This window comes from Anguilla anguilla, chromosome 7, assembly GCF_013347855.1.
Source record: "Anguilla anguilla isolate fAngAng1 chromosome 7, fAngAng1.pri, whole genome shotgun sequence".
In the NCBI taxonomy this organism is placed as follows: Eukaryota; Metazoa; Chordata; class Actinopteri; order Anguilliformes; family Anguillidae; genus Anguilla; species Anguilla anguilla.
Window position 1 is genome coordinate 383,758 of NC_049207.1, and position 12,738 is coordinate 396,495.

Here is a 12,738-nt window from a genome sequence, read left to right on the forward strand (position 1 = left end):
CCAACCTCCCCCTCTCAGCTGTTGGTCTAAATATCACATGGTTGGTTATGTCACGGTTGAGAGTTCAGAGGGCTGACTTCACATGCTAATGTACGGAGAGTCAACGCCAATCTCTCTTCTGTAGGTATGGGAATTCTGTGAGTTCCCGCATGTTTTATGAATGGTGCTACTCGTTTCACAAGTCATCAAAACGCCTAGCACACATTTGGAAATAAGAGAAAGTGGACCCCCTCGTCTAAACTCGCATTTGCCGAATGTACAGACAAAACTCTCCATTCTCCGTCCTACTCTGATTTAGAGGGGGAGCGTACCATCTTCGCCTTTTTTTCTTCTTTTGCATAGCTAGATAAACTAAAGCCACTTTAAACTTTTTGTTTTGTGTTGTGATCTCGCGTAGCCCTTCTCTTTATACATCCATGGCGTAGCCGCGAGACGGAGGTCTGGTTGAGATTCCAGACCCGGTTATTAGCTGCTCGTTATTATTCATAATTACTCACGCCCCAGCAGCGTGGAGTGACTTTAAACGGTTCTGTGTTCTCACTGAGTATACCGACAGCGGTGTTCGTGGACATGTTCGCCGGTGGTTCTCAATCCTGAAGTTCTTTCTTCTTACTGAGTATACTGCCAGCTTCACCAGCCATTTAACAGGCAAGGTGGTATTCCACTTACTGTTTGCCATTTTTGCGACTTGCCATGTGCCAAAGTGGGAGGACAGCCGCTGTTGGGGCGGTGTCGGTCAAGATTGAGCGGCACTCTGCTATTTTGGTGCAGCTCTTGCAGTTGGCGTCAGCGTAGTCTGTGATTGGTGCCGGTTACACCTGCCTGCGTCGACCAGTCTACAGCGGAAGTCGCAGCCCAGCGTACAGCGATTTGCTAATTTGGGGGCTTTCCCATGCAATACGTCCATGATCACAGCCTATTCAAATGCTTTGTGCATTGTCATGCCGAAACAGAACCTACCCCAATCTTTTGCCACAAAGTTGTAAGCACAGAATCGTCTAGAATGTCACTGCATTAAGATTTGCGTTCACTGGAACTAAATGTTTTATGATGTTTTAGGTTATTTAAAGTGACAATCTCAAAGATTTCAGTTTCATTCTCTATGGCGGTGCCAATGGCGAGAAGCGGTAATTGCAGGTGTGTTTTTGGACCTCACTTCCCATAGATCCAACCAGATCCAACCAGTGTCGCCTGTGTGACATCAGTCAGTTGGCACGCCAACTATAACACTTAGTATTTACTGAATAAAAAACGGTTGTTATAAAAGTAACGTTATGTACATACTCATTCGTTGTCTAACATTAGGCTAACTCAAGATGTCTTTACACTGCCGAGCCGGGTTAAAATGCCGTAGCAAACCTGGGGTAGAATTAGTGATGATCAATTCTGCAAACGTTCTTTATCCACCTTTTGCGGTATGAACATCTTTACACTGCAGAGAAGAATTTGCGGGATTCGCTGTGGCTCGTGCAATTATGTATCTCGTGCACAATAAGCAGTCTTTTTCGTGAATGATTGTTGTGTGGTATTTTTGAAACAACTGCCTTGCAAAATGTTACCTCTGGTGTTTCTGTTTTGCTAGCTAAACTGTTCGAGAATAAAGCTGAGCTGGGTGTTAAATTAGCAATCAGAACAAGAAGAATAAAACTAAAACAAAGGAGATTTCATCAAAAAGGGCATAAAGGCTGAAGGAACATATGAGAAAGCGTAATAAAATAATAACAATGCTAATCCATACTGCCGTATTCTTTTATTTAGTTTTTTCCTGCATGACATCTTCAGAAATCAGACCAGGCTCTGCTCCACATACCCCGGCTTTATTCCGATCATTATAATATATTGATGAACTCGATGGCAATGTAAATAACGGTAACGTTAAGGCCAGTTCAGATCAATGATTCGCAACGAGGCGAAACGGTTTTAGAATGTTGCAGAGAAAATTGCAGGGATGTGAACTGGCTAGTAGCAGAGCCGTTGCCTGCCCTCAGGTTTTAAAAGACCGTCCTTGTCAAATAGCCAAGTGCAGTTTTAGAACATTTACAATCAGACGTCTCGGAATTTTGCAGGTTGCACCCAGTCTCATTGCGAATCATTGATCTGGACTGGCCTTTAGTTAGCTACACTGCAACGTTGCAACAAGGTAGCATTGCATTCGAGAGACGGTTTGCGAGGTTGGTACCGGGTTTTTTTCTAATTGTTCGCCGACATTAGATTGTGTTAATTACATTAGCTAGCTAGCTAACGCAACGTTACCTGATATGAGAGATGGATACTGTGCGCAACGTTGTCTAAACTAATGTTGTCTTTCTTGACATGGTCCGGTAGCTAGCGTTAGCTGTGCAAATAGCTATGTAATTTAGTAAAGTTACATTGTCATTAAATGTAATACGAAATCTACATCAACAAATAATATGATCTCTCATGTTACACAAAAACTTTTTAGGGTTCCATAACTCCCCAACCCCCCCTTTCTCTGTTATTGTAACGCATGCAGACACCGGAAAAAACAGTACTCCGCTCACACACAAGTGAGTTGAAGAGCGAGCCTATTGCGTTAGTTCCGCCTACCCTCTCTGGCGGACCAACCACTGATGGGTGATGAAAAACGCGTAGCTAACTGTGCGCCGCTTGTGATTTTTTCCCGGGAATGTCGCCATAGACACCAAGTTTTTTAATGATGAATTATGATAATAATAATAATAATAGTATAAATAAATATAAAAATAGGCTCAATCACCATTGTGTTACCCAATGCAGCGATAGATAGTGACTTAAAAGACATTAATTATTTAAATTAAATTTACTTTATTCTGTCTTTTATTAGTATTTTAAATTACTATATGATTTGTTTTTTAAAATATTTATTCTACTCCATGCTACTTATTTTCCTTTCTAATAGTTGTATTTTATGTACATTCAGCACACTTGTAAAAGAGGGCATCTGCTCTCAATGTGTCTCAGATTTAAATAAAGGAAAGTGTTAAAAAAAAAAAGGAGTAGCTAAAATTTTGTCTTTTATTCTCTGCATGTTGCAGTCAAACAAGTTCAAAGGGCTGTTTATTTTATAACACATTCCAGGATAAAGTCTTGAAAAATAGATGTTTTTATTTCACAAATTCCTGAAGTAATTCATTGAAGAATTTGTATAATTTTTGTATATCACTTTGATTTGTGTATTTACAGCATCAGTTGTGTTTGTCAGAATATTTTCAGAAAGTTTCCAAATCAGCAGAATCTCCCAAGAGCACAGAATGGTTTCATAACTGTGCTACGTGAGATACAGTGGTGTTGTTTCTCTTACTGTAATGTTTGCTCTCACTGCATTGTGCTCTGTGCCTGTAGCCTTACACAATGTTATTTACATTTAGAACATTTTCTTGGACAAATATGGGAGGATTTGCTTGGGAGACTTTGGACTGGCAAAGCCCCTTGAAAGGTACTTTTTCACTGTGCTATACTGGAGAAAGAAGATGAAAAATATTTATGAACAACCTTTAAGATTAGACAGGAGCGTATAAATTTATGTAATATCAAAACCAAACTTCAGATGTTCAGGGACATGTGCATTGCTGCTGTAATTAAGTATTTCTGATCCACGCAAGCTTAAAGATAGTGGCTGGGAAATGACTGTATTTCTAATCCCTCTAATGCCTTTTTGGTGTATAGCTTTAGTGTGGAATTTTCTATCATTTTATGCCTGTGCTGTCTGTGCTGTTTATGCTGTCTGTGCTGCCGGTGCAGTCAGTCCTGTTTATGCTGTCTGTGCTGTCTGTGGTTCCTGTGTTGGCTGTGTAGGTCAGTTGACAAAAATCTGCCTCTTATCAGACCCTCAAAGTAAAACAGACTGATTACTGTGCTGACAGGGAGTCAGCAGGTGTGATACAGAGACAGTGCTCAGCTGCAAAACATCCTTTTGGATCAACATTATGATATGCTGAATATGTGAATATGATATGCTTACAGAGATAGTGCAAGCAGGACAGCACTCTTTGGATATACAGCTTCCTTTGTGACCACTACTAATTACCATAATTTTCTTTTTCTTTTTAAATGTTTGGGCTGTTCAGATCTTCAGGCTATGCAAGAACAGTTGTGGGAACATTTTGTTACCGGAGTCCAGAAAGAATTATGGAAGAACCATACAGCAGTAAAAGGTACAGTACAGTGTAGAATAACACTATGTACAAAAGCAATGAATTATTATCACTAAAGCTGAGCAATAATACTATGTATGAAACCATTGCTATATTACCAAGGCTGAGCTATAACACTATGTATGAAAGCACTGCTATACTACCAAGACTATGCTGTAATGTTACACATTGAAAGCACTGTCTTATTACTGATAGCTTTAAGGCTACATGAAAGTACTGCTTTATTGATACTAAGACTGAGCTATAATACTATGTATGAAAGTACTGCTTTATTAATACTAAGCAGGGCCACAACAGAACCCATGAATTCTCAGGCCTGGGACAAAATGTATTGGAAAGCCCCCTGAATATATTTTGTAATAAATAAAGAAATGTATTTATTTATATAGTTTATTTGATAGGGACAATGCAAGTTAACATAGTACCACTTCAACTCGTTACAAACAAGTTGATGTACACCCCATATCCTGGGACCCCCCTGTCCCAGTTTTGGGACCCTCCTAACTGTGGCTCTACTGGTGAGTCCTCTTCCTGCTCATATGGGCTTGGGGCAGGACCCTGTTGTATTTGGCAATATTTATATTCTGTTAAATTTTTATATTATTGTGTGATTAGAGTGAATACTGTAAATATAAATGAGAAGCATGTATGCTTAAGATTATGATAATTAAAATGAACGTTTGTACTTTGCAGTGACGTTTGGGCTTTGGGGTGTGTACTCTATGAATTGTGCGAGCTTAAGCATGCGGTAAGTACAAGTCAAGGCTTTGATGCATTACTGTACATGTTCTAACATCTTTTGTGACTTCCTGGTTGAGTTGTGGCTTTGCCCTTGGAGAAATTTTATTTTGCTTTGATGGACAGCCAGGGCCTTAGTTCTTTGTATAGCACTTTTGCCCTTGGAGAAATTTTGGCAGGCTGGCCACTCCTGGAAGCACTATGAAAGTGAGTTTTAAGACGTGATTGAATAGAAGACGCTGATTCAGCAGACTGACCCATGGCAGCAAAGCTGTTCCAGGGCCTCAGGGCCCTAACAGAGAAGCACGATCACCTTCGGCTTTTAGTCTAGCCTTAGAAACGGCCCGCAGGACCAGAGCAGCGGTCTCAGTGGCTGGTAGCAAACTAACAGTTTGGTAATATGTCCAGGTGCCAGGCCATGCAAAGCATTAAAGGTGATCATTAGAATTTTAAAATCTATTCTAAAAGTCAGCAGAAGCCAGAATAGTGAGGTGAAAACTGGGGAAATGTGTGACATCCATCTTGTCCTAGTCAGCAGTCTTGCTGCAGAAACAAGGTGTGGGGGAATTGGACTGAAGTAGGGGGCAGAGGATATCACACAAAGATACTGCATATCAAAGGGAGATAATTTGACTGGATCAGGGGGTAGAGGATGTAACACAGCAGTTCTGATCAAAAAGTGAATTTAACTGGATTTGGTGGCAGACAAGGTTATCTGCAATTGGCCCACTACAAGGTGGGGTGTATGGGGGGGGGGGGTAAACTGTGGCTCCCATGTTTTCCAACAGGTAGCATATAAATCAAAAACAGGACAGGCCCAAGAATTGAGCTTTGGGGAACACCACGCATAATTGGTGTGGAGGCCACATGATCACTGATACCCACAGAGAAATTTCTACTGGAGAGACATGAACTGATCCAGTCCAGCACAGTCCCAGAGACCCCTACCCAGTTTCTAATTCTATCAATTAACCTGTGTTACATTATAGGTCATTTGTAACTGTAAGAAGAGCAGTTTCAGTGCTGTGGTGTTATTGAAAACCAGACTGTAAATTTTCAAAAATATAGTTCTTTTTTATTGCTCTTAGTAGTTGCTTTCTCTAATATTTCGGAAATAAAAGTTTTTAAATAGGTCTGTAGTTTTCTAGTGCAGAGGCATCAGGGTTAGATTCTTTAGAAGGGGTATAACAATGGCAGATTTAAAATGATCAGGAACATATCCAGTGCAAAGAGAGGAATTTAAAATGGATAGCAAATCGGGGCCAATAACGTCTTTAAAAAGTCTAGTAGGTATGATGTCTAGGGGACTGGAGGAGGGTTTCCATGTGAGACAGTATCAATAAGATCTTCAATGGAAAAAGGCAGGAAGAAGCTCAGAACATTTATGCACTGACATTATGCATTATGGTATTTCAATGCAATACACAGGATGAGTAATCTTAGATCTAATATCATGGATCTTCTCCACAAAGAAAGATAAAAACTTACAGTCAGCAGTAGATGATGCAGAAACACAGGCAGGTGCAGAATTTACAAGATGGTCAATCATTTTAACTAAAAGCCTTTGAGTTGTGCTGATTGGCAGAGACTACATCAGCTCTCACATCTTTTGTTGCCTTTTGTTGAAGGATATGAATGACTTTTTTCATTAGAAAATAATGAATTTGCAATTTGGTGGACTTTCATTTGTGTTCTGTTTTTTTTGCATTCCACCTTAATGGTATGTATTTCATCATTAATCCAGGGGAATTTTTTTACTGTGGACTTTATCTTAGTTTTAAAAGGAGCAATAGTGTCAATTGTGGTCTGGCATAAGTTGTTAAATCTTTGTAACAATTCCTCCATAAGAAAAGTCTGAATTGCAGTTCTGCTGGAATTCACACAAGCAGCAGATCACTTTGAGGCAGTTTGAGAGTTGATGATGTATGAGAAACACTAGTGTCTGTTATTTTTAATGGACGTATGAAAGTCTGTATCAAATAAAACTCAAATGATCTGAGACGAAACATCCTTCAGTTCGAGGCTGGTTAGGCTGATGCCAAAGGTAAGAATAAGACTGAGCGTATGCCCTTTAGAATGTGTTGGTTTGTTAACATGTTGCACTAAATTAAAAGACTCAGTAAGATTTGGACTTCAACAGTGAAGGGAGCTGAAGGGGTGTCAGTGTGAATGTTAAAATCGCCTGCACTAATGATTCAGCCATAGCACAAAACAAGAGAGGAAATAAGAAAACAGTGTAATAAAGCCATAAGACTTTGCAGAGTGATATATGAGAGCCCACACAACAGGCAGTTCACTACGTATTGTGAAAGCCAACAGTTCAAAAGACATTCCTTAGAGAGATGGAAGACCATTTGAAGGAGCTCTTGTGAATGAGTGTGTGAGTGAATGGTGTGTGTGAATGAGTGTGTGAGTGAATGGTGTGTGTGCCCTGTGATAGATTGGCGGCCTGTCCAGGGTGTATTCCTGCCTCTCACCCAATACACGCTGGGATAGGCTCCAGCACCCCCTGTGACCTTGCCCAGGATAATCTGGTATAAATAATGGACGGATGTCTTTGTTATTTTAGTTTGTTGTGTTAATTTATAATTTTTTACCTGGATACTGTGCAGATGAAAGGCGAAGCTGTTTTATTTTTGTAATGATCACGCTCTTGTGAATTATAAAATTAAATACCATCATTTTCTGGAATTCCCGTATCTCCCTGTGTCTTAACTCTTCTGTCCACCAAAGGGGTGTGTCGCGGCGTGTGACAGTGTTCGGACTGACTTCCTTTCAGTTTCCAGAAGAAAATTTGCGAAAACTCTTCAATAAAATTTTGGATGGGCCTTACCCCTCCGTCTCTGAACCATTCTCCACTGATCTACGGGACCTTGTGAGGGATCTGCTTCAGAAGAATCCAGCGGATCGACCCTCTGCCAGTGATATACTGGGGAGACCCTTCCTTCTAGGGATCCTTATCCAAAAGGTAACTCTTTTTGGTTGCTGTCCACAGTTTCATACAGAAATGCTAACAGAAAGGCTGAATAAATGATAGGGCTCAGGGCTGTAACCTGTAACTTGTATTTCCACAGACCAAGGGAATCCCGGAAGAGCTGCAGCAGAAACTGAAAGAGCTGGATGGAGTGGCAGATGGTTTAGAGCGCGTGCTCTGGAGAACCATCCTGGGCAGTCTGGCTTCACAAGCTGTCAGACACGCACAGGCAGCAAAGGTGGCCACCGGGGCGTTCGCAGGTCTCTTTCTAGCTCTTGACATCTTCTTCATTGTTGATGATTCCAGGGAGATACACGCCATGAGACAGCAAGGCTCAAATAAATGCATGCGAGTGTGTGTGCGTGCGTGCGTGCGTGCGTGCGTGCGAGTGTGTGATGCAGAACCTCCACTCACTGGTCTGGGGATGTTGCTGATCCCATTTCAAGGTTAAGTTTAAATTTTCTCCTGATTGTATGAGACCCCGATGTGCTGTAGTAATTGGCGGTCAGATTATCGGCCAGGTCCCCGAATAACTGGACAGTGCATTCCCAACGCGACACAAAGCGCCCTACATGTGTAAACTGGCACACTGCTCCCCTCGATTATGATTGGTCATGATTTGTCATCATCTATCTAATCATACCTTCGGAAGAAGACATCGGGTGTGTCCCGCCTTTGAAACCGCCTCTTTTTATTTTGAGAACCGCGATTGCTGTATGTGGTTGTCTTTCCGCCCTTTAGCAGATTTATGACTGGTGCGTAGAAACATCAGAACCCTGGCCCACCCCGGCGGTCCGTAAACCCCCGCGGATTGTTTTGGAATTTAGTAGGTGGTAGGCGCGCCCCCGATGCTTGCGCTGACAGTGTCAGTGAGCGCTCGAGTGCTGGCGCTCATAGCTGATGACAATGTCAATTATTTTAGGCACTTTGTGAGCTTCCATTTTAGTAGCCCGTGGGAATTTTTTTACAGCTATGTAGCCTATGTCAGTCATACAGAAGACAGTCTATAGTTATAAGGATTTTCAGAGGAAAATATTTTGGAGCAATGGTAGGCTACGTTAAAAATTCTTCAAACATCACACGGAGTTTTAACCACGATGTAAAGTTAAAGGAAGCCTATTTGCGGAACAACTGCAATGTAAAAATCCGCTAGTAAGACGTTTCATATTATTGTACATCGGTAATGCTTAATTTTTGGCTGAGTAACGATGGTTGGGGTAACATTGCTTTGATATTACATAAAACCGTATGAGACGATTCGGAATTCTGTTGTACCAGTGCAGATGCAGTCATGAAGGTAACCCATATTTAGTTTGTTTTAGACTGAACATCTGGTTTAATTGTAGAAAATGCCAAAGATGTTTTCTGTCCTTCTGTCGAAAATGTTGTCACGCAATGAATATTTGTGCTGGCTTATTACGGAATTTAAGATTAAACCAGCTGCCGAGAAGACAAAAAACGGGCTACAGCAATACACACCACTTGCCTATGATTGCTTTTCTCCCATCCATTTGGCTGCCTGACTCTGACATGGCAAGAGAGTATTCTTTATGCGTTAAACGATAAGTTTCAAAATGTTTGCATTATGACATGATTATATAGGCTATATTTCAACCAAACATCTTTCCCTTATTTTCTAAGTGACGTCATTCGCATTCATATTTACATAACAACTTAAAACATTCGTGTAGCGCGTGAGCGACAGAAGAGGGTGAGATGTGGTGACAGAGAACGCGTTTTCTCGCTCTTTCTTGCGAAGGCGTTTCTCCAGAGGACCGAGAGCCGCGGCTTTGCGGGAACAGCAGGTGGATGAAGCCAGGCGACTCAGATCCCAGTGCGCCCTTTCCCACCGGCGAAAGCTCTGCGCGTGACTGCGAGGTACAGCACTTGGTGCTTGTGTGTCATCGCTTCTGTAACACAACAGTCTGACAGTGCTCTGCTGCAGAGCCATTTTGTTAAAATTCTATTTGCAGCTACATACCTGTTATCCCGATCAAGTAACAACTGTGTCCTGTCTCCCAAGTTCATTCTTTACCCCACCTCTCTCTCTCTCACACACACACACAAACTGCAGACAAGTGTGTAAATTAACCCTCTCAGTGCTGTGATAATGTACTGTAGTGTGTATATACTGCATTAACCCTCTCTCTCAGTGCAGTGTTAATGTACTGTAGTGTGCTGTGTGTATATAATGTATTAACCCTCTCTCAGTGCTGTGTGTATATAATGTATTAACCCTCTCTCAGTGCAGTGTGTATATACTGTATTAATCCTCTCTCAGTGCAGTGTTAATGTAATGTAGTGTGCAGTGTGTATATAATGTATTAACCCTCTCTCAGTGCAGTGTTAATGTAATGTAGTGTGCAGTGTGTATATTACATTACATTACATTACAGGCATTTAGCAGACGCTCTTATCCAGAGTGACTTACACAAATTTTTACATAGCATTTTTACATTGTATCCATTTATACAGCTGGATATATACTGAAGCAATTTCGGTTAAGTACCTTGCTCAGGGGTACAACGCAGTGTCCTATCCGGGAATCGAACCTGCAACCTTTTGGTTACAAGCCCAGTTCCTTACCTGTGCTACACTCCGTCCTGTATATGCTGTATTATCTCTCAGTGCAATGCTAATGTACTGTATTGTGCTGTATTTACTGTATTGGCTCTCTCTCTTTCTCTGGTAGGTGGAGGGTGTGGTTGGTGTTGATATGAGCAGGGTGTGTGTGTGTAGTCAGGGCAAGGAGTGTGTGTATGAGCAGGGTTGGTGCTCACATTGCTGTGGCCCCCATTCTCTGAGGGTGAGTCTGTCTTATAGCGCCCCCTGTCACTGTAGTAGAGTATATTAGTGCTGTGTTAGCGCTCCCTGTCACTGTAGTAGAGTATATTAGTGCTGTGTTAGCTCCCCCTATCACTGTAGTAGAGTATATTAGTGCTGTGTTAGCGCTCCCTATCACTGTAGTAGAGTATATTAGTGCTGTGTTAGCTCCCCCTATCACTGTAGTAGAGTATATTAGTGCTGTGTTAGCTCCCCCTATCACTGTAGTAGAGTATATTAGTGCTGTGTTAGCACCCCCTATCACTGTAGTAGAGTATATTAGTGCTGTGTTAGCTCCCCCTATCACTGTAGTAGAGTATATTAGTGCTGTGTTAGCGCTCCCTGTCACTGTAGTAGAGTATATTAGTGCTGTGTTAGCGCTCCCTGTCACTGTAGTAGAGTATATTAGTGCTGTGTTAGCGCTCCCTATCACTGTAGTATAGTATATTAGTGCTGTGTTAGCGCTCCCTATCACTGTAGTAGAGTATATTAGTGCTGTGTTAGCTCCCCCTATCACTGTAGTAGAGTATATTAGTGCTGTGTTAGCGCTCCCTATCACTGTAGTAGAGTATATTAGTGCTGTGTTAGCGCTCCCTATCACTGTAGTAGAGTATATTAGTGCTGTGTTAGCATCCCCTGTCACTGTAGTAGAGTATATTAGTGCTGTGTTAGCGCTCCCTATCACTGTAGTAGAGTATATTAGTGCTGTGTTAGCATCCCCTGTCACTGTAGTAGAGTATATTAGTGCTGTGTTAGCGCTCCCTGTCACTGTAGTAGAGTATATTAGTGCTGTGTTAGCTCCCCCTATCACTGTAGTAGAGTATATTAGTGCTGTGCTCGCGCTCCCTGTCACTAGTAGAGTATATTAGTGCTGTGTTAGCGCTCCCTATCACTGTAGTAGAGTATATTAGTGCTGTGTTAGCGCTCCCTGTCACTGTAGTAGAGTATATTAGTGCTGTGTTAGCGCTCCCTGTCACTGTAGTAGAGTATATTAGTGCTGTGTTAGCGCTCCCTATCACTGTAGTAGAGTATATTAGTGCTGTGTTAGCGCTCCCTGTCACTGTAGTAGAGTATATTAGTGCTGTGTTAGCGCTCCCTATCACTGTAGTAGAGTATATTAGTGCTGTGTTACCATCCCCTATCACTGTAGTAGAGTATATTAGTGCTGTGTTACCATCCCCTATCACTGTAGTAGAGTATATTAGTGCTGTGTTAGCGCTCCCTGTCACTGTAGTAGAGTATATTAGTGCTGTGTTAGCGCTCCCTGTCACTGTAGTAGAGTATATTAGTGCTGTGTTAGTACTTCCTGTCACTGTAGTATAGTATATTAGTGCTGTGTTAGCACCCACTATCACTGTAGTAGAGTATATTAGTGCTGTGTTAGCGCTCCCTGTCACTGTAGTGGAGTATATTAGTGCTGTGTTAGCATCCCCTGTCACTGTAGTAGAGTATATTAGTGCTGTGTTAGTGCTCCCTGTCACTGTACACAGCACTAATATACTCTACATTCCCCTACAGGAGGAGTGTCTGCTTTCAGACCCACAGGGAGACAGTGATGCTGATGCTGATATAGAGGACACAGACAACAGGTACCTTATATGCTGTGTGTTACAATACAATGTACATTGTGCACCATATGAATACACAATACGCATTCATTATACACTATACACACACACTGTGCACTATATGCACACAATACGCATAGACTATACACCATACATATACACAATGCACCATATAAACATTCACAATAAACTTTACAAACACCATACATATATTCTATACACAATACACCATACACATATGCTATCATACACCATACGCACAAATAATTAACTGTAATTTACTATTTACACATGCTGTACAATCTGTTGCATTATGCACATACACCCCATTATTGTACACACATTAGCTTACATACACACAATTCACAAATCGCACACAGTGCACACATGTTCCTGTAGACACATGCAGGACTGTCTGTCTTTGTGCTGTGATTGGCCCAGGCTGCAGGGGGGCAGCCCTCTTCAGCGAATGAGCTCTCGG

The 12,738-nt window shown here is 41.6% G+C and overlaps 1 protein-coding gene across 2 annotated transcripts in view; it reads left to right on the forward strand.

The window, feature by feature from the left end:
- LOC118231069 (serine/threonine-protein kinase Nek4-like) overlaps positions 1-12,738 on the forward strand; it is a 56,609-nt gene that overhangs the window by 42,583 nt on the left and 1,288 nt on the right. The window contains exons 6-13 of one of the 2 annotated variants that reach the window (XM_035424523.1): positions 3,369-3,436; positions 4,068-4,154; positions 4,848-4,902; positions 7,672-7,860; positions 7,967-8,126; positions 9,626-9,744; positions 10,559-10,672; positions 12,208-12,278. In XM_035424523.1, the coding sequence (XP_035280414.1) occupies positions 3,369-3,436; positions 4,068-4,154; positions 4,848-4,902; positions 7,672-7,860; positions 7,967-8,126; positions 9,626-9,744; positions 10,559-10,672; positions 12,208-12,278 (863 nt within the window). The remainder of the gene's footprint in view (positions 1-3,368; positions 3,437-4,067; positions 4,155-4,847; positions 4,903-7,671; positions 7,861-7,966; positions 8,127-9,625; positions 9,745-10,558; positions 10,673-12,207; positions 12,279-12,738) is intronic. The other variant, XM_035424524.1, reaches the window with a different exon arrangement.